Below are 20,789 nucleotides of genomic sequence, written 5' to 3' on the forward strand. Positions count from 1 at the left end.
TTGGTATACGCCACCGCTTCCACAAAGTCAGCAGGGACATCACGCTGATAACGCCGTGCCCATGACTTTCATTCTTCAGATGGAGTAAAGAAACCCAAATGCCTTTGAAAGCCTCTTGATCAACAAAAGAAGTGTTTTGCACACGTGGCAGGAGCAGAGGAGCAGGCAGGTTGCCCAGGGTGGGGAGGGCAGCCTCAGCTCCTGTCACATCCAGCACCCAGCCGAGCACTTCTGCACCCCATGTGCCACATTTCTTTCTGAAGCAAAGCAAACATCTTCAGAAAGAACTTCTTCCAGGCACCACTTGTTCAAGACTGTCCAAAAAAAAAAAAAATAAAAAAAATAAAAAAAAAAAAAATGCCCTCCTCCCCCCAACCATCATAAATCTTCCAAAGGGAAACAGAAGTTTTAATTTTCATACAGCCCTCAAGTAACTTTCCAAATGGTGGATCCTTCCGAGTATGAAAACCAGAGACAACTACAGGCAGGTAGTACTATACAATGGTCAGAACACAGTGTAATACTGCTCTACCAGCATCGTAATCATTTTGCTATCTAAACCTGAGTTGTAACCACTAGAGGGCAATTATATACACTCAGATTCTATTTTAGTAAAGTGAACCAATTCTTTGAAAAAAGTATCTATCAGAAGATAAGTAATCTTCTGGTTTATTTTCTGAAAGTATTTTTCATAATGAAGATGGCATTAACTACAGAACATACACTGTGGTTTGTCTATACTGTGAATTCCATCTTTACAGTCTAGAGCCCTCACCCATGAGCTGCAACATTCACAATACTTCTCAGACTTGAAAAATAGGTTTCTCAGCTTCAATGTTCCTGCTACTGAAATTACATAAGCTACTGCAATTCTATCCAGAATAAGTAAGCATGTGTAAAAATCAGTGCTGTCAAAGCCTTTTCAGATTAAACATAGGAAGTGAACTTCCTATCAATTGTGAAAACACATCTAGCCAGAAGAAAGCCATATGCTCCAAAGGAGCCAGATCTGCCATGTGGATTTTTTCCACGTCTAATCAGCGGCTCAAAAATACTGCTGCTACGAGAACAGTAAGGCTTTTCCTTCACAGTTTCTTGAAACGTGTTCCTGACATTTACTGTCTCAAGTTTTGCTACCATTCTTTATCCAGACTCTCAGAAAAACAAAAGAAAAAGTCCAGAAACTAAAGCAAACCAGAATGAGTCATTCACTAAAAGGACAAGAAGAAAAACAACTGGGAGAAGGATACGCACTGGTAACTCAAAGCAACAACACTTTAAGAATTATTTCAAAACCTACACTTTCACTAGAAGATGGAAGAAAAGTCAGCAAGCTTGGCTTCTGCAGTCATTAAAAATGATAATGTCATTGAACACACATTCAGTGCATTCAAGCACTCGGTCAAATCAGCCCCATTTACACCAGCTCATCTATTCCGTGAAACAAAAACAGACAAACCCTCAAACTCAGTTCACATGAAACTCAATTCTTGTGTCCCCAACAAGACTTCCCACAGAAAAAACGCACCTGTTCTTTAGCAGCAGGCTTTGACATACTAAGAGATTTGTCATATTAAATTTAATATGACCAAAGACAAGACTACATATACTTTGATTAAAGAAAAATCAGCAAGTCTTTTTCGCTACCTGTAATTAAGTAGAGCAGTCTTGTATTACTATTAAGTTTTAATAAACTTGAATTAGGATCAGATATTGTCCGTGGTTTATTTCAAAGGAAAACAGCTTGGGTTTCTGGGAATTGATGGCATTACGAGCAACATGGCTAAATACACATTCAAGAGAAATGTGCTGTGGTTTATTACAGCTTTGTTTTATTTCAACACCAACTTTAAAAAATAATAATTGATTCTTTTGCTAGAACAATCTGCTAAACTGATTTTGAGGTGCTTAGCACTCAAAAACCGGTAAAATGCTCAAATTGAGGACTGGACTACCAGTCTTAAAATAAGTGAGATGCTAATATTATAATAAAAAAGGAATAACAATTTCATAGGTAAATCAGTAACAACTGTCCTGCTTGCTTATAGATTCTGCACAGTGAAAGTACATAACCTGGAAGACAGGAGCAACAAATGAAGGGTACGATTCCTGCACACAAAGCACCTTTCCACACTGCTCTCCTCAGCAGGCAGTGTTGAGCCTGAGGAAGAAGCGAGGCCTTTTCCTACTGGATTTCAGGCTGCCTCCTTCTCCTACTGCCACCTGACAGTAGCTGCAGAGGGCTGAAGCAGCAGCTTAATTTTAGATACTCTTAAGCGAGGCTCGGCAGCAGTTCCTGGAAAGAAGCGCGCACACTGGCCCAGCATTGTATGTCTCCTGGTTATACTGGATAGCACATTCCTTGACAGCACTCGGGATCTCCCGTCTAAGTTTTCAGGGAAGCATCAGGAATCAGTTCTCTGCTTTCTCCTCTGTATCTGCACCCTTACAAGCTCCTTCCTTCTCCCGGGGTCCACGCTGCAGACACGCTGTGCCGCACACACGCCCGCTCTGCTCTCCCAGCCATCTGCGCCAGGAGCCGCGCCGCAGCGCACCCAGCTTCCTCCCTCTGATCCGCTTTGGTTTCTCTTGGAAGGAAAACTGGGCATGTGGAGGAACTGAGCGCAGACGGGTCCTTCCCACCACTGATCTGAGTGTGTCCAAAGTGTGAGAGCCACCAGAAGCACAGCACAGGACATTCTGTGCTACAGGGTCGGCCTTCAGCAGAAGGCATCTTAAAAACAAAGCGGTGCTGCAATTGCAGACGTAAGCACAAGAAATTGTTCTTATGGCGCAAAAAGACCTTGTTTTAAAAAACAAAACAAAACAAAAAAAACCCCACAGCATTTGTATATTTCATGTCTTGCTTTTTTCATGCCTTTCTTAAAGCTTTCCTTCTTAAAGCTAGGTACAAGAGAATAATTCTGTTAATCAGATCCCTCACACTGTTCAACCGCACTTTTCATGCTTCATTCCGGACAGCTCGAGCAGCTTATCTGCCCGCAGTGCCCACACACACCAACCAGCCTGCAGCCTCGAGCAGCTCCACGCCTCCAAGCTTCCAGTCCTGGCCACTCCACCACAGCGAACGCCAACCAGCTCAAAGCCTGATGATGCACACCAGCCAGCAGCGGTCACCTTCCGTCAGTTTCTTAACACTTTTATAACCTCAGCATTTCCTAACAGGCCCATCAGGAACAGCAACATTTTCTTCACTTCCTTTTCAAAGGTTTAGCTTGAGAATTTAAACAACAGAAACAGTGAACAGATCAGCCGCAGTAAGAGTGGAAAGGAAAGGAAAATCCCAGGACAGCTCTCAGAGATACTGTCCTGGAAGAGAAATGGAGGGCATTTTTATCCATGTCTAATTGCTGTGTTTAAAATAATTCACAAACATACTAAACGTTTTATAATTTTAAAGTCTCTCTCTCATTCATATAATCAATAACCAATGGGAAAGTTTTTTCACTCATTTTCACTAACTAAAAACAGTATTTTAACCACTAAATAAAGCAATTCACTCAATAGTAACATTCTTTAAGTTACAGTAAAAGTATTACTGCACTAGGGCTAGGGCCAGAATGCCACATATTTACTTCTTTCCCAGTGGGACAGCAGCAGTCACTGAACTCTCTCAGGAACAACCATCAGCTTTTACTCCATCATTCCCCTTCTCCTAAAGGCTCACTCACTCTTGCAATAATGGATGCTTTGCCCTGCAAACTCAGGAAGAGGTGTGCCCAGGTGAGTCAATGGCTCAGCAGGTATTTCCTTACCACTTCAACTGCTCAGCTTCTCTCAGACTTCCATGCAGCCATAATTCCAACTGAAGATTCAATACATACCAGAAGAGTTCATTCCCTAATTCACTCCAAGCATTAAACAAAATTGAAAAAAAAAAAAAACACAAAAAAAAAACCCACAAAAAACCACCTTGATTCAATAAAAAAATTAATTTACTAAAATGCTAACTTTTGAAAGACGCTAATTTTGAAAGACACACAATTCATTTTAAAGCACTACAATCCTTTCATTATGCTAAGAGTCACTCTCAAATATATAACCATCAAGCAGTCTGTCTGATCAAGGAAATTCTAATCTGCTGTACAAAAGGCTCATAACAAATGCTGTTGCTGCACTGTCACAATGATGGCTCTACTTGATGCCTTCAGAATATTTTGATAGAACCTCAGAAATTAAGCTGAGAGAAATAGACATCCTTAAAAATGAAACATTCAAACATCGAAGAGAAAATTTTCAAGGAAAAGCTTTGTTACCTTAAATGATAATTGTAACTTTTAAGATTATTTTTTCCAACAGCATAAAAGTCTGCTCTTCAAGCACTAAGCTTAATCCAGAAGTAAATTTTAAAAAGAAGAAGTGATAACACACTTCCTGTTGTGTTTTGTTTTAAGAGCAACTTGCAACCTGAAGCATGCAATCCAACTGTTTTGAAGTTTTAGTATTCCCCTTTTCATAGCTTCATCCACTTGCAACTTCAATCATCTTCTCTGTATCCCATCATCTTCCCTAAATTTCCAATGGAATCAAACTCCACAGTGCATTCACTGTTCTGGTGTTTAATTTACTTACCCAATTTGTTTATCCCTAATACTGAGAATTCATCAGTGCCTGAGTGCTGTACAAAGCTCACACCCACACTTCTCATTTCTGACTGCACAGAGGTGCTTCTTGCTGCGCACAGTACCTGAGCACTCCCAGTCCCTTCCATACAGCTAGCAGTCTCAAAACAAGTGACTGCTCGCATTACAAGAAGTGTGAGATACAGGAAAGTTGTGTCTAGCTTTTCACCTCACTCCTTTTCCCCCAGTTCTCTCTCCAGCTCCTCACAATGCTTACCCTTGATTTCAGCCATGCGACGTTTACCTTGAATCCACGCAGACAAAAGGTGGAAGGAACCAAGGCTACAGCTGAGATGGGACACTACCACAGTTCTCATGAATCTATCTCTCCTCCTCCGTTGAGAGGGGCAGCAGCGGGAGGAAGGCAGCAGTCAGGGTCACGATGACTTTCAGGAAGCCACGTGTAGACTCTGTGCAGTGCCCAGTGAGAAAGCAGTACTTGAAAGCACACAGCAAGTAGATAAGGTATCTCTTTATGTAAAGCTGCAATCCTTTTTCCTCCCTCATCACAGAATACACAGCCAAACAGTTATACGCAGATGCACTGCACAGACAAGGGAGCTGAAATCTACAGTCCAGCTGTTTTAAGAGCAGACCAAGTGTCAATGTGTGGAAGGGGGGGACAGATGGGGAGCCTGTAAAGTAGAAAGCCTCACATAGCACTTGAGAAACAGCTTGGGAAAATCCTGTGTGCTCACAAGCTTTCCCAATATAGATTTGTTCTCATTTCTTCAATTTTGTTACACACTTTACTAAGTATCAGTATTTTGCAGAACTTTTTTTTTTTTTTTTTGTCATCTCAATAGAAAAACTGAAGGGAAACTTTAAGCAAGTCCACAAACTGAAACTGCCTTTGGTACTGTATTTGGTTTAAATGGCTATATGCTTGTATTACAAATAAAATGAGGTTGCTACCTGAACAAACATAAACAACCACCACCACCCACCCCGCACACCACCAGGAGAACTCCCAAGCTAACTGAGGCTCTCACAGCTACAAGAAGATCAGGTAAATGCAACAAGGCTCGCTCTGCTGCAATGCTGCCATTCAGTGGTGCTTTTTTTGTTGCCTACTCCATTTCACTCTTCCTGTCACTTTACCAGACCTTCCCCAACACTGCCACAGACACCTTGCACTAAATGAGTTACCAACAAACTCTGCAGGTTCAGTAACCTTGGACTTTCTGAATGGTATTTTCATTGGATGTAGTAGATAGAATATGTTACCTGGTTTTATTTCAAATTGTTAGTTTTAGCTGCTTTGTGAAAGGAGCTACAAAATATACACTGAAGAAAATGCTTCTTGATCTGGACCAAAATCCTATAAGACAATAGAACTAGAAACTAAGAAGCATGATTCCTCTCTAAATGGCAATGCTGAGTTTTGCAGAAGGTAAGAAAGAGCCATGTTCCACCACAGCCTGCGTTATCTAATTTCTCATTAGCACTGCAGAAAAACAGCAAGACATACAAGCTTCCTGCTATAGGACATGTTTAGATTTTGCCCAAATAATACCAGAACATCTGAAAAACGTTTAATAGCTTACTTAGGAAAAAGCAATACTTCACGTCTATTTTTCAGGCCTTGAAGTCATTATACTTAAGAAAAACAATCAACTAAAGTACTTAAATGACAGTATTTTCAAAACCCTTAAATCTGGCCCAGTACACCCTTAGCACATTAAGCAACAATGTTAATTATTGTAATTTAGGCATTTAAATGATAATGCCCTTACTACGCCTCAAGGGTAGGCAGGTATTTGAGCACTCTACGCTTTAAAGCAGCTGCACTCTGACTTCATGCTTCTGGTTATACAGAATAAATATACAAGGCATCCCTCCCACTGGAGCTCATCCGCGAGCAAGGTCACAGAGCTCTTTCCAAAGGCTTCTTCTTCAAAGCAGATAAACTTTCTCCTCCCTTTGCTGCCAACAAACAGAACTCATACCTCAAACACTGCATTAAAAGAGTAAAACTCCAGCGCAGCTGACACTTTCAATTGCTCAAAAATTGCTCCATCAGGAGAACTGGGTCTCTCCACCAGCTAGAGTCCATGTAGCACATGCATTAAACGAAAGAACTTGCTACAGTAATTAAACAAGCCCACTGACACAACTCAGGGACCGGCGCTCCAGGCAGCTGTGTGAGTGAATGCACTGCATCCACAACTCCTCTCATTCTGTGCTCATCTCTTACCTACGTTCTTTTCTTCCACCCAAGTGAGACATCATCAAGAATGATAAAAAGCAAGAGCTTCCTGTTGAGTGCACATAATGTACTTCAGTTTGAGATCACTAAAATATCACAGGAACATTGAGCACTGTCAACAGCTACGCAGCACTTTCATCTAGCACAGCTAGGACTTGGTCTTCAACCACAACCACCTCAAGAAAAAGAGTATTTGGGAAACCTCAGCATGAACCCAACGATGGAATAAAATCCTTTTATCCACAAGTACTAACAAGCACTTACTATTTCTCAAATCTTTCTGTTGACCGCAAATGTTTGGGAGACAATATAGTTTCCACTCAGCTTTTCTCACCTATAGAAGAGCCGTCTAAAGCAATATTTAAAGCAGCATTATGTAACATACTTTTTAGACTTAATTTAGGTTGAGGCATGACACCAGCAGACAGATCACTGAAATAATGTAACAAGATTACAGTTCCCTTAACATTAGACTCAAAACTACATCCTCATTATAGGTTTTTAGACGATACTAAAAAGCAATTATTTCTGTAAATCTTTTGGAAACAAAACTGCAATATAAATGAATATGTGTTCAACAAGTTTAAATTACAAAATACATCAAAGAGTACAAGTTACAGATCTCACAAGAAAGACTAGTCATCAAGATTCTGTAAGATTACATCATAAACTTACATCACCATCTAAAAGTCATCCAACATCTACCCTGGGAAGACTCAAAATAAAGCTTTGCAAGAAACGGAAAAGAAAATCAAATGCATTTTCATCTGATCAACCAGGGGAGACCAAATAACCCCACCTATCTGCACATCAGCATACAGGACTGTTGGAGTTCAGGCACATTTACTCTGTGCTATGAAGCAAGGATGTCCAGAAGAACATGCAGGAATGCAACCTGATTAAGTAGCTCAAAGAAACCAGGACAGCTGCATAAGGGCAGGTTATGTTTTGGTCGGTCAGTTGCAGGAGGATTCTTTTTTTTTTTTTTTTTTTTTTTTTGGATTCTTTCTTCAATTTCTTTTTTGTTTTAACCAAACTAATGCCTCTCAAGCCCATTTCTGAAACGTTGGGTCAGACTAAGTGAACCTACAGCTAAAAGGCAGATCTATACTAAAGGCAGTACTGTGCAATAAGATGTGTTGTATAACGTGTACTGACTTCAGATGTTCAGTACACAGGTACCAAAATAGAATACAAGTTTTAAAAGTTGTCATTGTTAGTCAACACAACACAAAACACCAAAAGCATTTCCCCTTCCATCTATGTATAAGTTAAAATCCTACCCAAATGCAGCAGACACAGCCTCAATTTTCTAATTAAAAATCAGACTTATGAACTTAACTAAAAATAAGGCCAATGCTATAGAGCAGCCAAAGAGACTTAGAAACCCACGTGTTTCTATGCTAACATAACAGCAGCCTATGAGATCCTCCTTCCCACCAGAGAGAGGTCTCTGTCCACTGGCACAGGGTTACAAACGATATTGATAGTCCTACCAAAAGTCCTGTTTCAACAGCACAGTTGTAGCTTTACCTTGTGTCAGCTAATTACACAGATTCCAAAACCAGATATTCTCTATCTATGATGATTTCTATTCCTGCCTCTTCCAGAAACTCTGGAATACGCAGTCGAGGAAAAGTTCTCAAAGAGGAAGATTTAAAGATACCAATTTCCTCTTTAAGCTTTTAAAAAGGAAGTCGTGGTTGAGAGCTGTAAGTGAAAGTGTTATTTCCAGCCCTATGGAACTAGGAGCATTACTACATCGTCTTTTATCTGGAACTGCTTTTCTAACAAGAAAATCTCTACCTGACATATTCTGCTGGGAATGTTACAGATGCACTGAAGTTCTAGACCTTCAGAACATACATGAATTAAGACAACAGCAACACAGAGTAACAGCCTACCTAGCAAGCACTGGATTCTGTCCTCAGAAATTATTTTGATCAAAGTAGCTACAGATTAAATTCTATACCTGAAATTCTACCCCACGTCCACAAACAACCTACTTAGTCCTACCTTGGAGCTCAGGATTGGGCTAGGTGACTTCCAGCATCACTTGCCCTGTGACAATGCGTCCTTGCCACACAATTCGGTGGTGGTCATTCACAGAACTGTAACTTCCTTCAAAGCAGATACTGTCCTAACTTTGCACAATGACTTACAGCTCCGGAATCCATAGAAACAAAAAACATTTCAACAAATTCATAGTTTGCCCCTTGATAATATGTGATTATACTAATTCCAAGTAGCCTTAAAATCCCTCTGTCATTTAGCAAATGGAGTCCCTGTAATGATAGTGAGAAAATAACAAGGGGCCACAGCTACCTATCAAGATCAAAGACAAGAACAGCTTGTCTGCAGAATGGATTCTTTCACATACAAATATTAAAAAAACTTGACTTTCCTCCCCCAAACAAAATTTAGAATAGGAAGAATTGCAAATAATTCATTAATCCTCATGAAAAACCATATTTTTCTAGCAGTTGGAAAAAATAAATCTAAATGTAGAAATGCTAGAATGAAATTGCAAGTAATAGCACTGCCAGAAACGACTTACAATGCTACAAACCTTAAGTTCATTCACCTATTATAGCCAACAGCCAAATCAGGAGCTGTCAATTAATTGCACCAGAAACTATGGGGAAAGTCACCAGAAATTTAAAAGGCAAACAGAAGCAAAAATCCCAGCTTTGCACAGCCAGGAGATCTGGCTTCTACCCTTACTGTTAAGTATAACACGGCAAGAAAAGCAATTCAATAATAGAAAAACAAGTCATCAAAATCTGCTTTTCTGCAAAGGGGCAAGAAACAAAAACCTTTTATAGTGTATTAATAATATTTCATCATTGAAAATGCACCACATTTTTAGAAAATCTGTACGTAAACTTAATCTTGCTCAATATCCAGAAAAGGACCAACTCCACAAAGTGCCAGCTGAGAAGATAAAATGCCATTCCAGGTGACACCAATGGTATACGCACACCGCAGCCAGTACCCAATGCCTTCCAAGTACGCAGTACCAATATTTATTTGGCCTCTAATAAAGGTTTTCTTCTCTGATTTGAAACATGGGCATTTCTATTCTTTCCTTTAAATACACCACAAACATCCACAACTTTTATATCTTCAGCTCTTGCATTCATTTTCTTTCTTATGGAAGAGACATTACAGTAACAAAGAGAACACACTGAACTGAACTATTAACCAGCACACAACTTGGCTTGGCAAAGATACTGTAAGTTCTTCATGCCCTTAACTACAAGAAGCACTGGGATTTGCCAAGGATAATCAATTTTTACATTTTGCAAATGTTGTACTACTGCTAGTGTTCACTGTGCTTTGTCACTCAACCAGTGTTAATTCAGCATTTTGGACTTCTTCTACCATAAGGCTGCTGGAAGTTCAGTTTCTCCAAGAGTGAAGTAAACTCTGGGACATTGCTTAATCCAGTGTGTGTGCCTGGTGCAACGCAACACAAAAATTGTATCTGGTCGACATCTGGCTCCACCACAGCCATCTTACTGCTCTGTGGCAGGCAGATAGATGCTCTTGCAGGGGTTTATGGAATTACAGACCTCTCTACCTTTCTACCTGAGGTTCCCAGTTGCAAACCAGACAAAAAAGGCTTGACTATGCTTGATTTCTGCCAGCCTTCCTCCATTGGTCCTACTACAAGAACAAATACCTCTGAGAAGACAGACAAGTTGAGAACACCAACGATTTGCCACAGTAGGACTTGACTAAGCTTCAGTCATGCTGAGTCCAAGCTCAGCATGTTAGAAGTACCAACAGAAAGCAATTATTGATCTGACCAGTAAACAAACAAACCCATGGACAACCACATAATTTAGTAGCCATGTGGGACAGCAGAGTCCAGCTGCGCCACTTAGAGTTTATTTCAATTACTTTCATTAGACAGTGAAGCAACCTAAACTTCTCAAGCTCAGTAAGAAAAAATTAGAGGGCAAGGACAAACCAAAAGTATTTTCCCAATGCCAAATAAGTCTGCCTGCTAAAGATGGATGGATCACTGCAAACAACACACGCAAGCTTTTCAAATTAAAACTTTAAAAAATGTATTTAATCAAAGTGGTTTAAGAAGCAAAGTCTTACATTTGTAAGCATGGGACCAGGAGCGAGCCCAAACCATGCCACTGGAGGCCCAAGGAAAACACATTAACCAGCCTTTATCATTGCTAAGTAACGTAATTCATTTGAGGTTTGTAAAAATTCATTTCAAATACAAAAGGGATTTTTGTTTGTTTTTAAAACCTAATCGATGTGTTGGTGTTCCTGGCACAGCACAGATGTACCATGACTGCAATGGATCAGCTCCAAGAATTACAGTATTAGCTCTGCAGCACTGGCTCTAGATGGTATCACTGCAGGGAAATCCTTTCGGCAGCCGCTCACCTCGGCGCTAAATGGCCGGCAGCCCTTCTGCACCGCGCTCTGCTACCAGCAGTTTGGTGCCGTTTGCCCAAACGCAGCTGCCCGCCCCGTGCCAGCCTTACAGCATGCCAGCATACAACTGGGTAGATCATTCAGGGCGATCATCACTTGCATAAAAATATTAATGCGTATCTGTGAGGACCGGCTGATCTCGCCGCTCTCTGCAAAATTTAACCTTGGAACATTATGGAAGATCTCCGTCTCGCAGGGCACTCAGAACAAACAACGTCTGGAAGATAAAGTGCCTCTCGACAGACACTGCAGCCTGTGAGCAGAAAGCACCACTGAAAATAGTGAAAGCACTGTTCAGCTCTCAAAGACAACAATTGTAACAAAGATGAAGAGGTATTAGAGGAAAATAAACAGCAGATGCAGCACCTACCTAAAGAAATGCTACTGAAACACGAGAAATGAAGCAGCTCTTACGTAGATCAGAGTATCATAGAGAATCTCTACAGGACACAGCAGCAACAATCTCTCATGAAAACCCCACAGACCCAGCTGCCGGTTTCCACATCTAAGTTTTATGAAACAGAATTCTCCAAACACTTCTGTACAAACACCACGTCCAGAAAAACTGCCCTACACTTCTTGACCCTTGCCAAATTTGTGACCTCCGCACAACATCAGGCATAACACTGTGAACAACACCATTCCTTTTTTTTTTTTTTTTTTTGCACAGTCAAGATACTGGTATCCCATGTACAAGAAAAAAAAACAACCAAGCTTCCAACTTGTTTACCAATGAATTTCCTCAGTTGGTCATGTAAATTGGATGCAGGACCCTAGACACGACCTAACAAAATACTACAGGAGATAACAACAAGGGCAGAGCCAGTGGTTACAACCCAGTCCTACCTTTCTTTCTACTCTGGCACATGGCTGAGCACTGTCGCACTGCCACGCACACCAGGACCTACACAAGACATCTCACCAGAGATTATTTATCCCTGCAAAGTCACCAAGTCACCTCCTTCACATGCCCAGAGATGTGTTCCAAAACTTGTTGCAAGATTTTCCCAGGCACCAACACACAGCTGAACCACCTGCACAGCCCTGGCTGTGCCTTTAGGGTTGGGGTTCTTTCGTTTTCTTTGAAGATGGTGCTCCCTACAGGGAACACTCTTTCACACCTTTATTTCACATAATTTAAGGCTAGAAGCCATGAAGTACTGCCTTAATGAATTTTATCTGCTACCATATTGACTATTTGGCCTTTAATCTACTAATTAGCACTCCTGTAACCAAGATAACACGAGCCTGTTTAACTCAATTACTACCCACACCAAATTACATGAAAACAGCAGTGTTAGCTGCCATTCTACCAGGAAAACTTGTGCCTATGCAATTTTCTTCAGTTAAAGATGGCCAACAGTTCATTGTCCTTTTGGTATAAAACAATCCTTTATTTCCTATACAGTTGAATTCTCTGCTATGAAAGCCACTCCCATTAATCAGCCTAAGGCACTGGATTAAGCAAGAAATGTGGTTTTTTTTTTTTTAAGTCTGAATACGCAGGAAATCCACTTTTTTCTGCCAAAAGCCTATCAAGCATTCCAGCCTAGAAGTCACATGCAAACTATCAAACGTTCTCAACTTGCTTATTAAATACATATAACATACACCACAAGAAAATCAGGTTTAAGACTATCCCAATTAAGCACTTAGAGTTCCTGCCCTTTGCAGTGACAGAAGCTGAGGAAGCGCTGCATGCTTTCATCTGCTCTGATTCACACTTCTCAGAACACTGCTTGCTCAGCACTGCATCCACTTCCTACGTACCTGGTGACTGCTCTTACAGGCCCTTCTCACAAAGATTCATTCACCTGTAACTACTGCCCCCACTACCCCCCATCCTAAATAAATTAATAATAAATAATCAAGTCTAAGCCTAAGATTCTAATTGTCCTGCTCTATGAAAAACCTACGATTAAAGGACACATCACACTGCTTCTATAAACACAAGCAAGAAGAGACGTTATGCTGTTTTTCTATAAATGCACTACTAAGCACAAAAACAATCAAAAACCTGAGTACAGGTTTCCCCTCCGTTCCTTCCACATTAATGTGTTGTCAGATTTACATGAAACATTTCAAAAGACAAATGCAACTTTGAATACCTATTTTTAATTATTGTTTTCTTGAGGTCTCGAAGACTCATCCCACTTTTATCATTAATAATGCTGGTGTGACACAGGCATTATCTCCTCAGTACAGGCAGCTTGTTGCACATATGAACTGCCCTTACACTAAATAAACACTGGCATGTCTCAACCCACAATAATTAACTACATTAATGTACTTATATAATTCGCTTCATCTTAAGGTTGCCTCTGCCTCAAGAAGTTTACTAACTAGTTTTCTAGCCAATATTTACTGATGCTCCCTCTCCCCACTTTTCACTCTTCCCTACAGATTATGCTGATACAATTATTTACAGACTATGTAGCACACACAGGACCATTCATATGATTCACTAAAACAAAACAAACACGACTCCAAACCCTCAAGGAAAAACCAGCAGCACAGCAGAAAGGAGGCTCGAGAGGCAGCAGAGAGCACAGACAGGGAATGCAGGAATCTGCTATTGCCATCGAAGCACACCGCTTACCAGCGCCTGGCCCCAGATGATTCATGAACTATTTTTACATTTCTCAAGGATTCCTCTTTGTTATTAAGTTAACATTTCAAGGTCTTATCTCTCAAAAAAGCAAAATTGGTAAGAGTCTTATTGATAAGCTTCTAAGAAATGTTTACAACTGCTACAGCAAAAACAACTCATGCAGATCCAAATATATATCATTGATAGGGTAATGACACATTCCTACATGAGGTACACGTAGAAGTTCTGTAAACAATGGTAATAAACATTCCTGCATGCAAATATTCTGGCATAATTTATGTTTTTGTTTATTCATTTAAAACACCACAGCATTTTAAGCAGCTTTTGTGATTCAAGATGAAGATCGTATTTACCATCACCCACCTTTTCCCAGGAGCACTTCATATTCTCTTTCATTGCATTTCCCATCCCCCTCACCTCCGTCCTCCCAAAATTCACCACTGTTGCCATGAACCAAACGGAATCCAAAACTCTGTGTTCTGCTTTATCAATTCTTCCTGCCTTTTGCAATGCTCCGACATGTAAAACGAACAGCAATACATCCCTGTGCATCATCTGAAACCCCACTCTTTATTTAGTTATCACTATGGCTACTGATCCAGATACTCATTTGCGCAATTTTCATCAAGATTCCCCCATCAACTTCTCACATGATGGTATTTCAAGAGCTATCACATGTTGCCATCTTATTTACTACTACCGAGTTGCTATTTTAGATCAGCTAAAGATAAAGGGAATAAGCATATCATTTTTGACATGTGTTAGAGGAGCCAAAGCAAACTAAAAATTTAAGAACATCACTAACCAACATCTGGGTCTCTTTTGAGCTCTTCAGTGAGTTAGCAGGTTTGCTCAACACTCCATGTTTTCTCAAATTAAACCACCTTTAATATACCTGGAGTATTTATAGCCATCACAGGGCACATGAGGGTCTTAAAATGCTTATAAATCATGAAAACATCAATAAAAAGCTGTATGTACGATACTTTCAAATTTAAAACCAGTACAATAAAGTAAAACCTTTTACTTTGAGTCAAAAAATGGTTAGAAACTAAGCTTACACTAAAAATAGCTATATTTCACACACTTAAGATCTTAAGAGTTCTTAAGAATGCATATCATAAACACTATAGAGCCAAAACAATATTTTTAATGAATCACAGATAGCAGTTCACACAATTACATGTGAGTAACTTGAAAGCCATGCCATAACCCAGCCTCAAGAAATTAAACGCTTGTCTTGTCCCATCATGCCCAGGTGTTGCATAACAGGGGATAGCTAACAATGGAAGGTTTAAGAACTTTGTTCTACTGCTCTTCATGCTGTGTCACACTACTAAAAAACACAGCATTAATTACTGGCTTCATTACTCCTAAAATCAAGAGCTACCCTGACCACATTTCACAGAAGGGCAATGCAGGGAAGCTAAAAAAGGAGCTAATTTGTAGCAGGTGGAGTTCCAGGCTGTAACATCAACACATTTGGAAGAAAATAACAGTGCTGAGCAACTGAAATCTGCACTTTGTCCTCTTCTTGCTGAAATTTAAAATTAACTTCACAGTTATTAAGTAAAATGGCTTTACTTGTCCCAGTTCAAACCCTAGTGGACAAAGCACGCACTACAGAGCCCGTGTATTTCACATAACAACACAGCTACTGCCCTTCTGAGGCAAACGGTGGCAGGTTAATACAACACTGAATGTATTTTAATACCATTTCCACTAGCAATGAGAAAATACCTTGTATGCCTCTGCTACATCCCCACTATCTACCGGATCCAAACAAGACAAGCTATATATGATTTCAAGAATGTAGGAAGAGTGCCACACAAACCCAGCATGCTTTTAAACCTGCTTTCTGATAGCTCCTCACAATGGGATTTATTTATACGCTCAGACAATCATTTCTCCATATTTGAAAAAAAATAAAATATTGCACCACATCATTCACAAAAGTCTGCGCTTTCAGATTTGTAATTACCTCAAAATCACTCAGTTATCATTACTGTTAGCGTTAAGTACCTTTAAGAACAAGCTGAGTTTCTGCTTGGTAAGAAATTATCAACTTACTAGATAATTAATCACTAGCTACAACACAATCCTTCCACACACAGCCATATTTACTGCAGTGAAATGAAAGCGATCTGCAACATCTAGGGACTTGTTAAAATAAATAAGTTTACTATTTTTAAATAAAGCAAGCAAAACATCTTACCTTGCCTGTCTTGTGATCAAACCAGACAAGTGCATGGTTCCTGGACAGCACCTTACAGTCAAAAGTCGCATTATTCTGAGCTGGCCGGCAGCGAGCCACAGAGCGGCCGATCTTGACGGGCTCATCCAGGTAGACATGACGCTCCTGAAACGGATGGGAGTTGGGGCGGCAGGTGAAGATGGCCAAGGCTGAAGGCATCGAGGACAGATTGGGGTTGCCACACGAACCAGAGACGAAGAGAACCTCTTCTGATGCAGATCGTCCTCCACAATTTTTAAGCCAAACCTCCACAGCAAGTTTACATTAAAGCACGACAAACATTATCGCATACAAGAGGCCTAACAACTCATTGTTACAGTGTGTAAACTAATTCTGGCAATAATCCAGTGAAAAAGCCCCATTATGTCTCTTAACAACATCAGCAGTGGCCCAGAAAATGTCTAAAACGTACCACTTTCAATCCATCCTCCTCTGGAAGAACAGGAACAAGCATCTGATTTCTTCAGAGAGAAGGAAAGGCTCCTCGACAGAAGGAGAGAACGTCTTAAATCCAGGCGGATGAGTCATACAAATACTTTTGTTTGGGACCTCAACTGCCTCCCTTGTTTTCCCCCTTCCGTAAACAACGCTGACCACCGCACCATGGAAGCAAGGAGAGGTTTATGGAAGGGGGAAAAGGACCGGCGTCCTCCCTCAGAGCGCAGTGAGCAGGAAGACGGCCGCAGAGCCCGCACTCCGCAGCGGGGACCGGGTCGCGTCACAGGGCAGTCCGCATCTCATCATCTTCGCGCATTAAAGCGGACGGGCGCTCCTCGGGCCGGGCTACCGGAGCAACACCGCTTTCCTCCCCGACCGCAGATAAAGCCGAAGCGCTCTACGGCCCCGCGCGGCCGCTCGGAGCTCGCCAAGGCACGGAGAAGCTCTCGTCTCCTCTCTCAGGGCCGGGCCGGCGGGCGGCTCGCTGGGCCCCGGGCGCGCCGACAGCTCGCTGCGGCTCCGGGTCGCCGTCGGCGGGTAGGGGTCGCAGGGCAGCTCCGGGAAGCGCCTCCGAAGCCCCCGGGCGGGGAGTCGGAGGGGGGGCGGACGCGCGGCTCCGCTCAGCCCCTCCGCAGGTGGCCGTTCACGGGGGGCCGCGCAGAACCTCCTCCGCCCGCCGAGCGCGGCTCCTTCGGGCCCGGCGCTGTGAGAGGGCCCGGCGGCCGGGCCCGCTCGGTAGCTCTGCCTCTCAAGCAGCCGCCGACCGCGAAAACTTTCCTCCGACCTGCGGAGCCGAAAACAAGCCGGGTCAGACGCGTTCCCCGCCCGGCGCGGCCCCGCGCGCCTCCCCCCGACCCGGCGGCGCCCGGCCCCGAAGGAGCCGCGGGGCGCGGCGAAGCCCCGCTCCCTCCCTTACCTTCGGCACAGCGGCCGCCATAGTGACTGGAAACCTACCCGGCGTAACAGCCGCGGCGCTGCCGGGGAGGGGCGGGGGTCGGAGGGCGGAGCCGTCCTCAGCGGGGCCCCGATCATAGGGAAGGCGCGGCAGCCGCCCCCAGCCGCGGAGCGGGATTCTGCGCAGCCGCGGACCCGCTTCCCGCACCTGCGCGCTGCGCCGCTCGAAGCCGTGGCCGGGGCGGAAGCCCGCCTTCCGGGTGCGCGGCGCGGGGCTCTGAGGGCGGGCGGCGGGGCGAAGGTTCGCGCGGGCCGCCGCGAAGGGGAGGAGAAGGAGGGGCGGCCACGAAAGGGCGCGGCCGGGGCTGCCTGCAGGTGGGAGGCGGGTCCGCGAGGGGAGCGGGGCCCCGGCGGGCGCCGTCTCTCGGCGCGCGGCTCGGCTCCGCCCGCTCTCCTTTGCTTGGCGCCTCGGGCGGCGCCCACCGTTCTCTCAAGGTCACGCGGTGGCCGCCGCGGAACGGGGTCTCCGGTCCCGATTCGTTCATGAGTCAGTCTGTATAAAGCAAACGAGCGGAGATTGTTTGATACGAGAGAGATGGTGGAGCTGCGCCAGAGCTGTAATTACCTCGTGCCGAGGGGTTGGGATCAGGGAGAGGTGTTCCGTGGGGCCGGGCAGCCCTGGGACGCAGAAGTGGCGCCGGGCCAGGCAGGGCAGTCAGCAGTGTGAGAAATGGGCAGCGCTCGAGGTAAGGCTGCAAAGTGCATCAGAAGGAATGGTTACAGGAAGATCTCAGGGTCTTCTTCATTTTTTCCTCCTCTTTTTTCGTTCTGTTTGTTGCTGGGGGGAAGCTTGATGCGTTGCAGCCTTGTTGTTCTCTGTTCTTCCAATGATACAAAGGAGAAAAAAAAAAAAAAAAAAGCAAAACCAGGCTGTAAAGTCTGAGTTTGAAACAAGGAAATGAAATCCAAGAGGAGAGATAAGTCTGATATCTGAGGATAAAAGCAGACCAATACATGGAAACTTTGGAACTGTTGATCAGTAATTTTCAGCTCTATTCATGGAAGCAAAGCCAGCTATTGCTTCATAGCTTTCATGAGTCTTCTAGTCTGTAAAAGGTTACAGTTGTGACAACTATGTTTCTAATTTACTCATTTTTAGAACGAATGGCATTTTGGTACATCTCTTGTTTGTAGCATGCGGGGTGCCGTAGTTCATCAAAAGGAGAAAAGGAGCATAAAAGGAGGATGGGAAAGCAGAAAAATGAAGTCCATCAGGAGTTACACCCAAGGGAAAGAGCAGAAGTAGAAATAATTGATAATATTTGAAATTGGAAAAGGATAAAAAGCAGCAGCAACAAATGCTACTGTAGGCGTTGGAATGAAAATAATGTTTTTGAGATTGTGTCTTGTGTTTTTATATGTCTGTTTAATGTAGAAAGGAATTGGAAGTCAAATTCAAGATGGAGAAGAAGCATTAGAATCTAGGGGGAGTAAAAGAGCTGAGTTGCAGTAAAGGTAAACAGCTGAGCAGTGGATGCATTTAACTAACATTCTCTCTAAGTATTTATATTTTTGCAGGTCCGATTATTGAGAAGCAAACGTATTTCACACTGCATTATCTGTACAGTATCTTAAGGTCTTTTGTGACCAGTTGAATAAAAGAGTATCCTAAGTTTACATGTCCTTTAAACTCTAAGCCCCTGTCACATATATTATGATATCCTGAACTTCTTCAGTCCCTCAGAGAGATCCCATTATGATGACCCCAGGGGGCATCCAATGGCACATGCCAACTGCTCAGTGCCTTTGGTGCTGCCAGGTGCCTCAGTGAACAGCAGAGTTCTGCCTGTTTTCATCAGGGGGCCTAACCTGAGCCCTCCTCTGCATGACTGACAGCTCCCAGGGAAGTTGGATGGATATAGATCTCTTTCAGACTCTTGTACTGCTATTTCAAATTGTCTAATGAGCTCAGAACTTAGGTACAGGCTCATACATAAGTTAAAGTACAAAGATGGTTTCATTCTGGATTGAAGATACGAACTGTCACTTGGGTGTTTTATGAAGTCTTTGATGCTTATCAGGTAGTGCCCATCTTTGAACTGTGGAAGGGAACAGGTGGATGAAAACAGTTAAGTACCAAGTGCTCATGCACTGCACTCTGCAGGAGTAAGGAAGACCTGTAAGCATGTGCTTCTCTTCTGCAAACCACTGTTTGGCACAAAATGCAGAGGGGCAGTAGCTGTGGCGGCCATGTTAGGTAAGGGCAGCAAGATGCCGCTTGGTTAATGGGCAGGAAGCCCATGAAATGTAATGATAGCCATCGTAACTGAGGGCAGAACAGCCTGCTCTATAGCCATCTTGGATAAGGGAAATGGAAGGGAGGTGACTTGTTTTTGTCCCCAAAAGAACTGGTGTTTGTTTCAGAAACGTGAGTTAGAACTTCTGCACATACCTGCCAAACATCTGGATTTTGGATTGAGTGTATGAGTTTGAAGGAAAAATCCTTTAGTTCTGATGACTTACTGAAAAATAAGATCTTCTGTTGAAGGGTGCTTGCTCAGAATTCTGAATTAACTGTGACTGCCTGAAGGAGGAAAACAGCATCATTATGGACAACTCCGTTCATATTTCTGAATATCGTGTAATGGTGATCTAGAGGGCTACCAAAACACTGTTAGGTTACAGTTCTTATTGAGGTGTTGTTGTGAAATAATTGCTTGGTGGGAAGTCTTGACTCAAGATAAGCTGTTAGGTTTGGAAGGAATGAGGTGTGCTGTGTGAAAGAAGTTCCGTTTGCAGTGTAAAAAGTAAGATGCAAATTGAAAATGAAAACACAATTTAAAAAAAGTGAAGGTGTGCAGTTTTCTATTGAATTTCTCATCCCTGGAACATCAGCAGTTTGCTAAATTGGTTTTTCATTGATTTCCAGGAGCACAACAAATTGTGTGGGTAATTGCACTATCTGCAGCGGTACCAAACTTTAAAACATGACTGTCTATAAAGGCATTTACTGTCATGTAGGGCAAAATGGGAACATAAAGCAAAGTTTGGACTTGTGTCCACATCCCAGTGTGACGCATTTTGCCAAGGAAGCTTTCCTCAGAAGCAGCAGAATTAAGCTGAACTGTAAAAAAGTGACAAATCGTTTCAGAGCAGTAGATTCTTGTGAATTTGTCGGTTTGGATGGTAACGGGCTATGGTGCTAAAGTTCAAAGCAATCACTTCTTGTCCACTAGAGGGCTGGGGGAAGACAAGCTGGCTCACACTCAGTTTGCT

The 20,789-nt window shown here is 42.7% G+C and overlaps 1 protein-coding gene across 16 annotated transcripts in view; it reads right to left on the reverse strand.

Moving 5' to 3' along the window:
* LOC122162915 (sarcolemma associated protein) overlaps positions 1-17,079 on the reverse strand; it is a 76,003-nt gene extending 58,924 nt beyond the window's left edge. For 7 of the 16 annotated variants that reach the window (XM_042823691.1, XM_042823685.1, XM_042823690.1 and 4 more), the window contains exon 1: positions 16,143-17,077. In XM_042823691.1, coding sequence (XP_042679625.1) covers positions 16,143-16,340 — 198 coding nt within the window. In that variant the 5' untranslated portion in view covers positions 16,341-17,077. Of the gene's footprint in view, positions 1-16,142 lie in introns of all 16 variants that reach the window. The other 9 variants (XM_042823694.1, XM_042823696.1, XM_042823697.1 and 6 more) reach the window with 4 other exon arrangements.
* Positions 17,080-20,789: the final 3,710 nt, after the last annotated feature.

Source organism: Centrocercus urophasianus, unplaced genomic scaffold (assembly GCF_019232065.1).
Source record: "Centrocercus urophasianus isolate 14NV4802_14NV808 unplaced genomic scaffold, USGS_Curo_1.0 seq_22, whole genome shotgun sequence".
Lineage (NCBI taxonomy): Eukaryota > Metazoa > Chordata > Aves > Galliformes > Phasianidae > Centrocercus > Centrocercus urophasianus.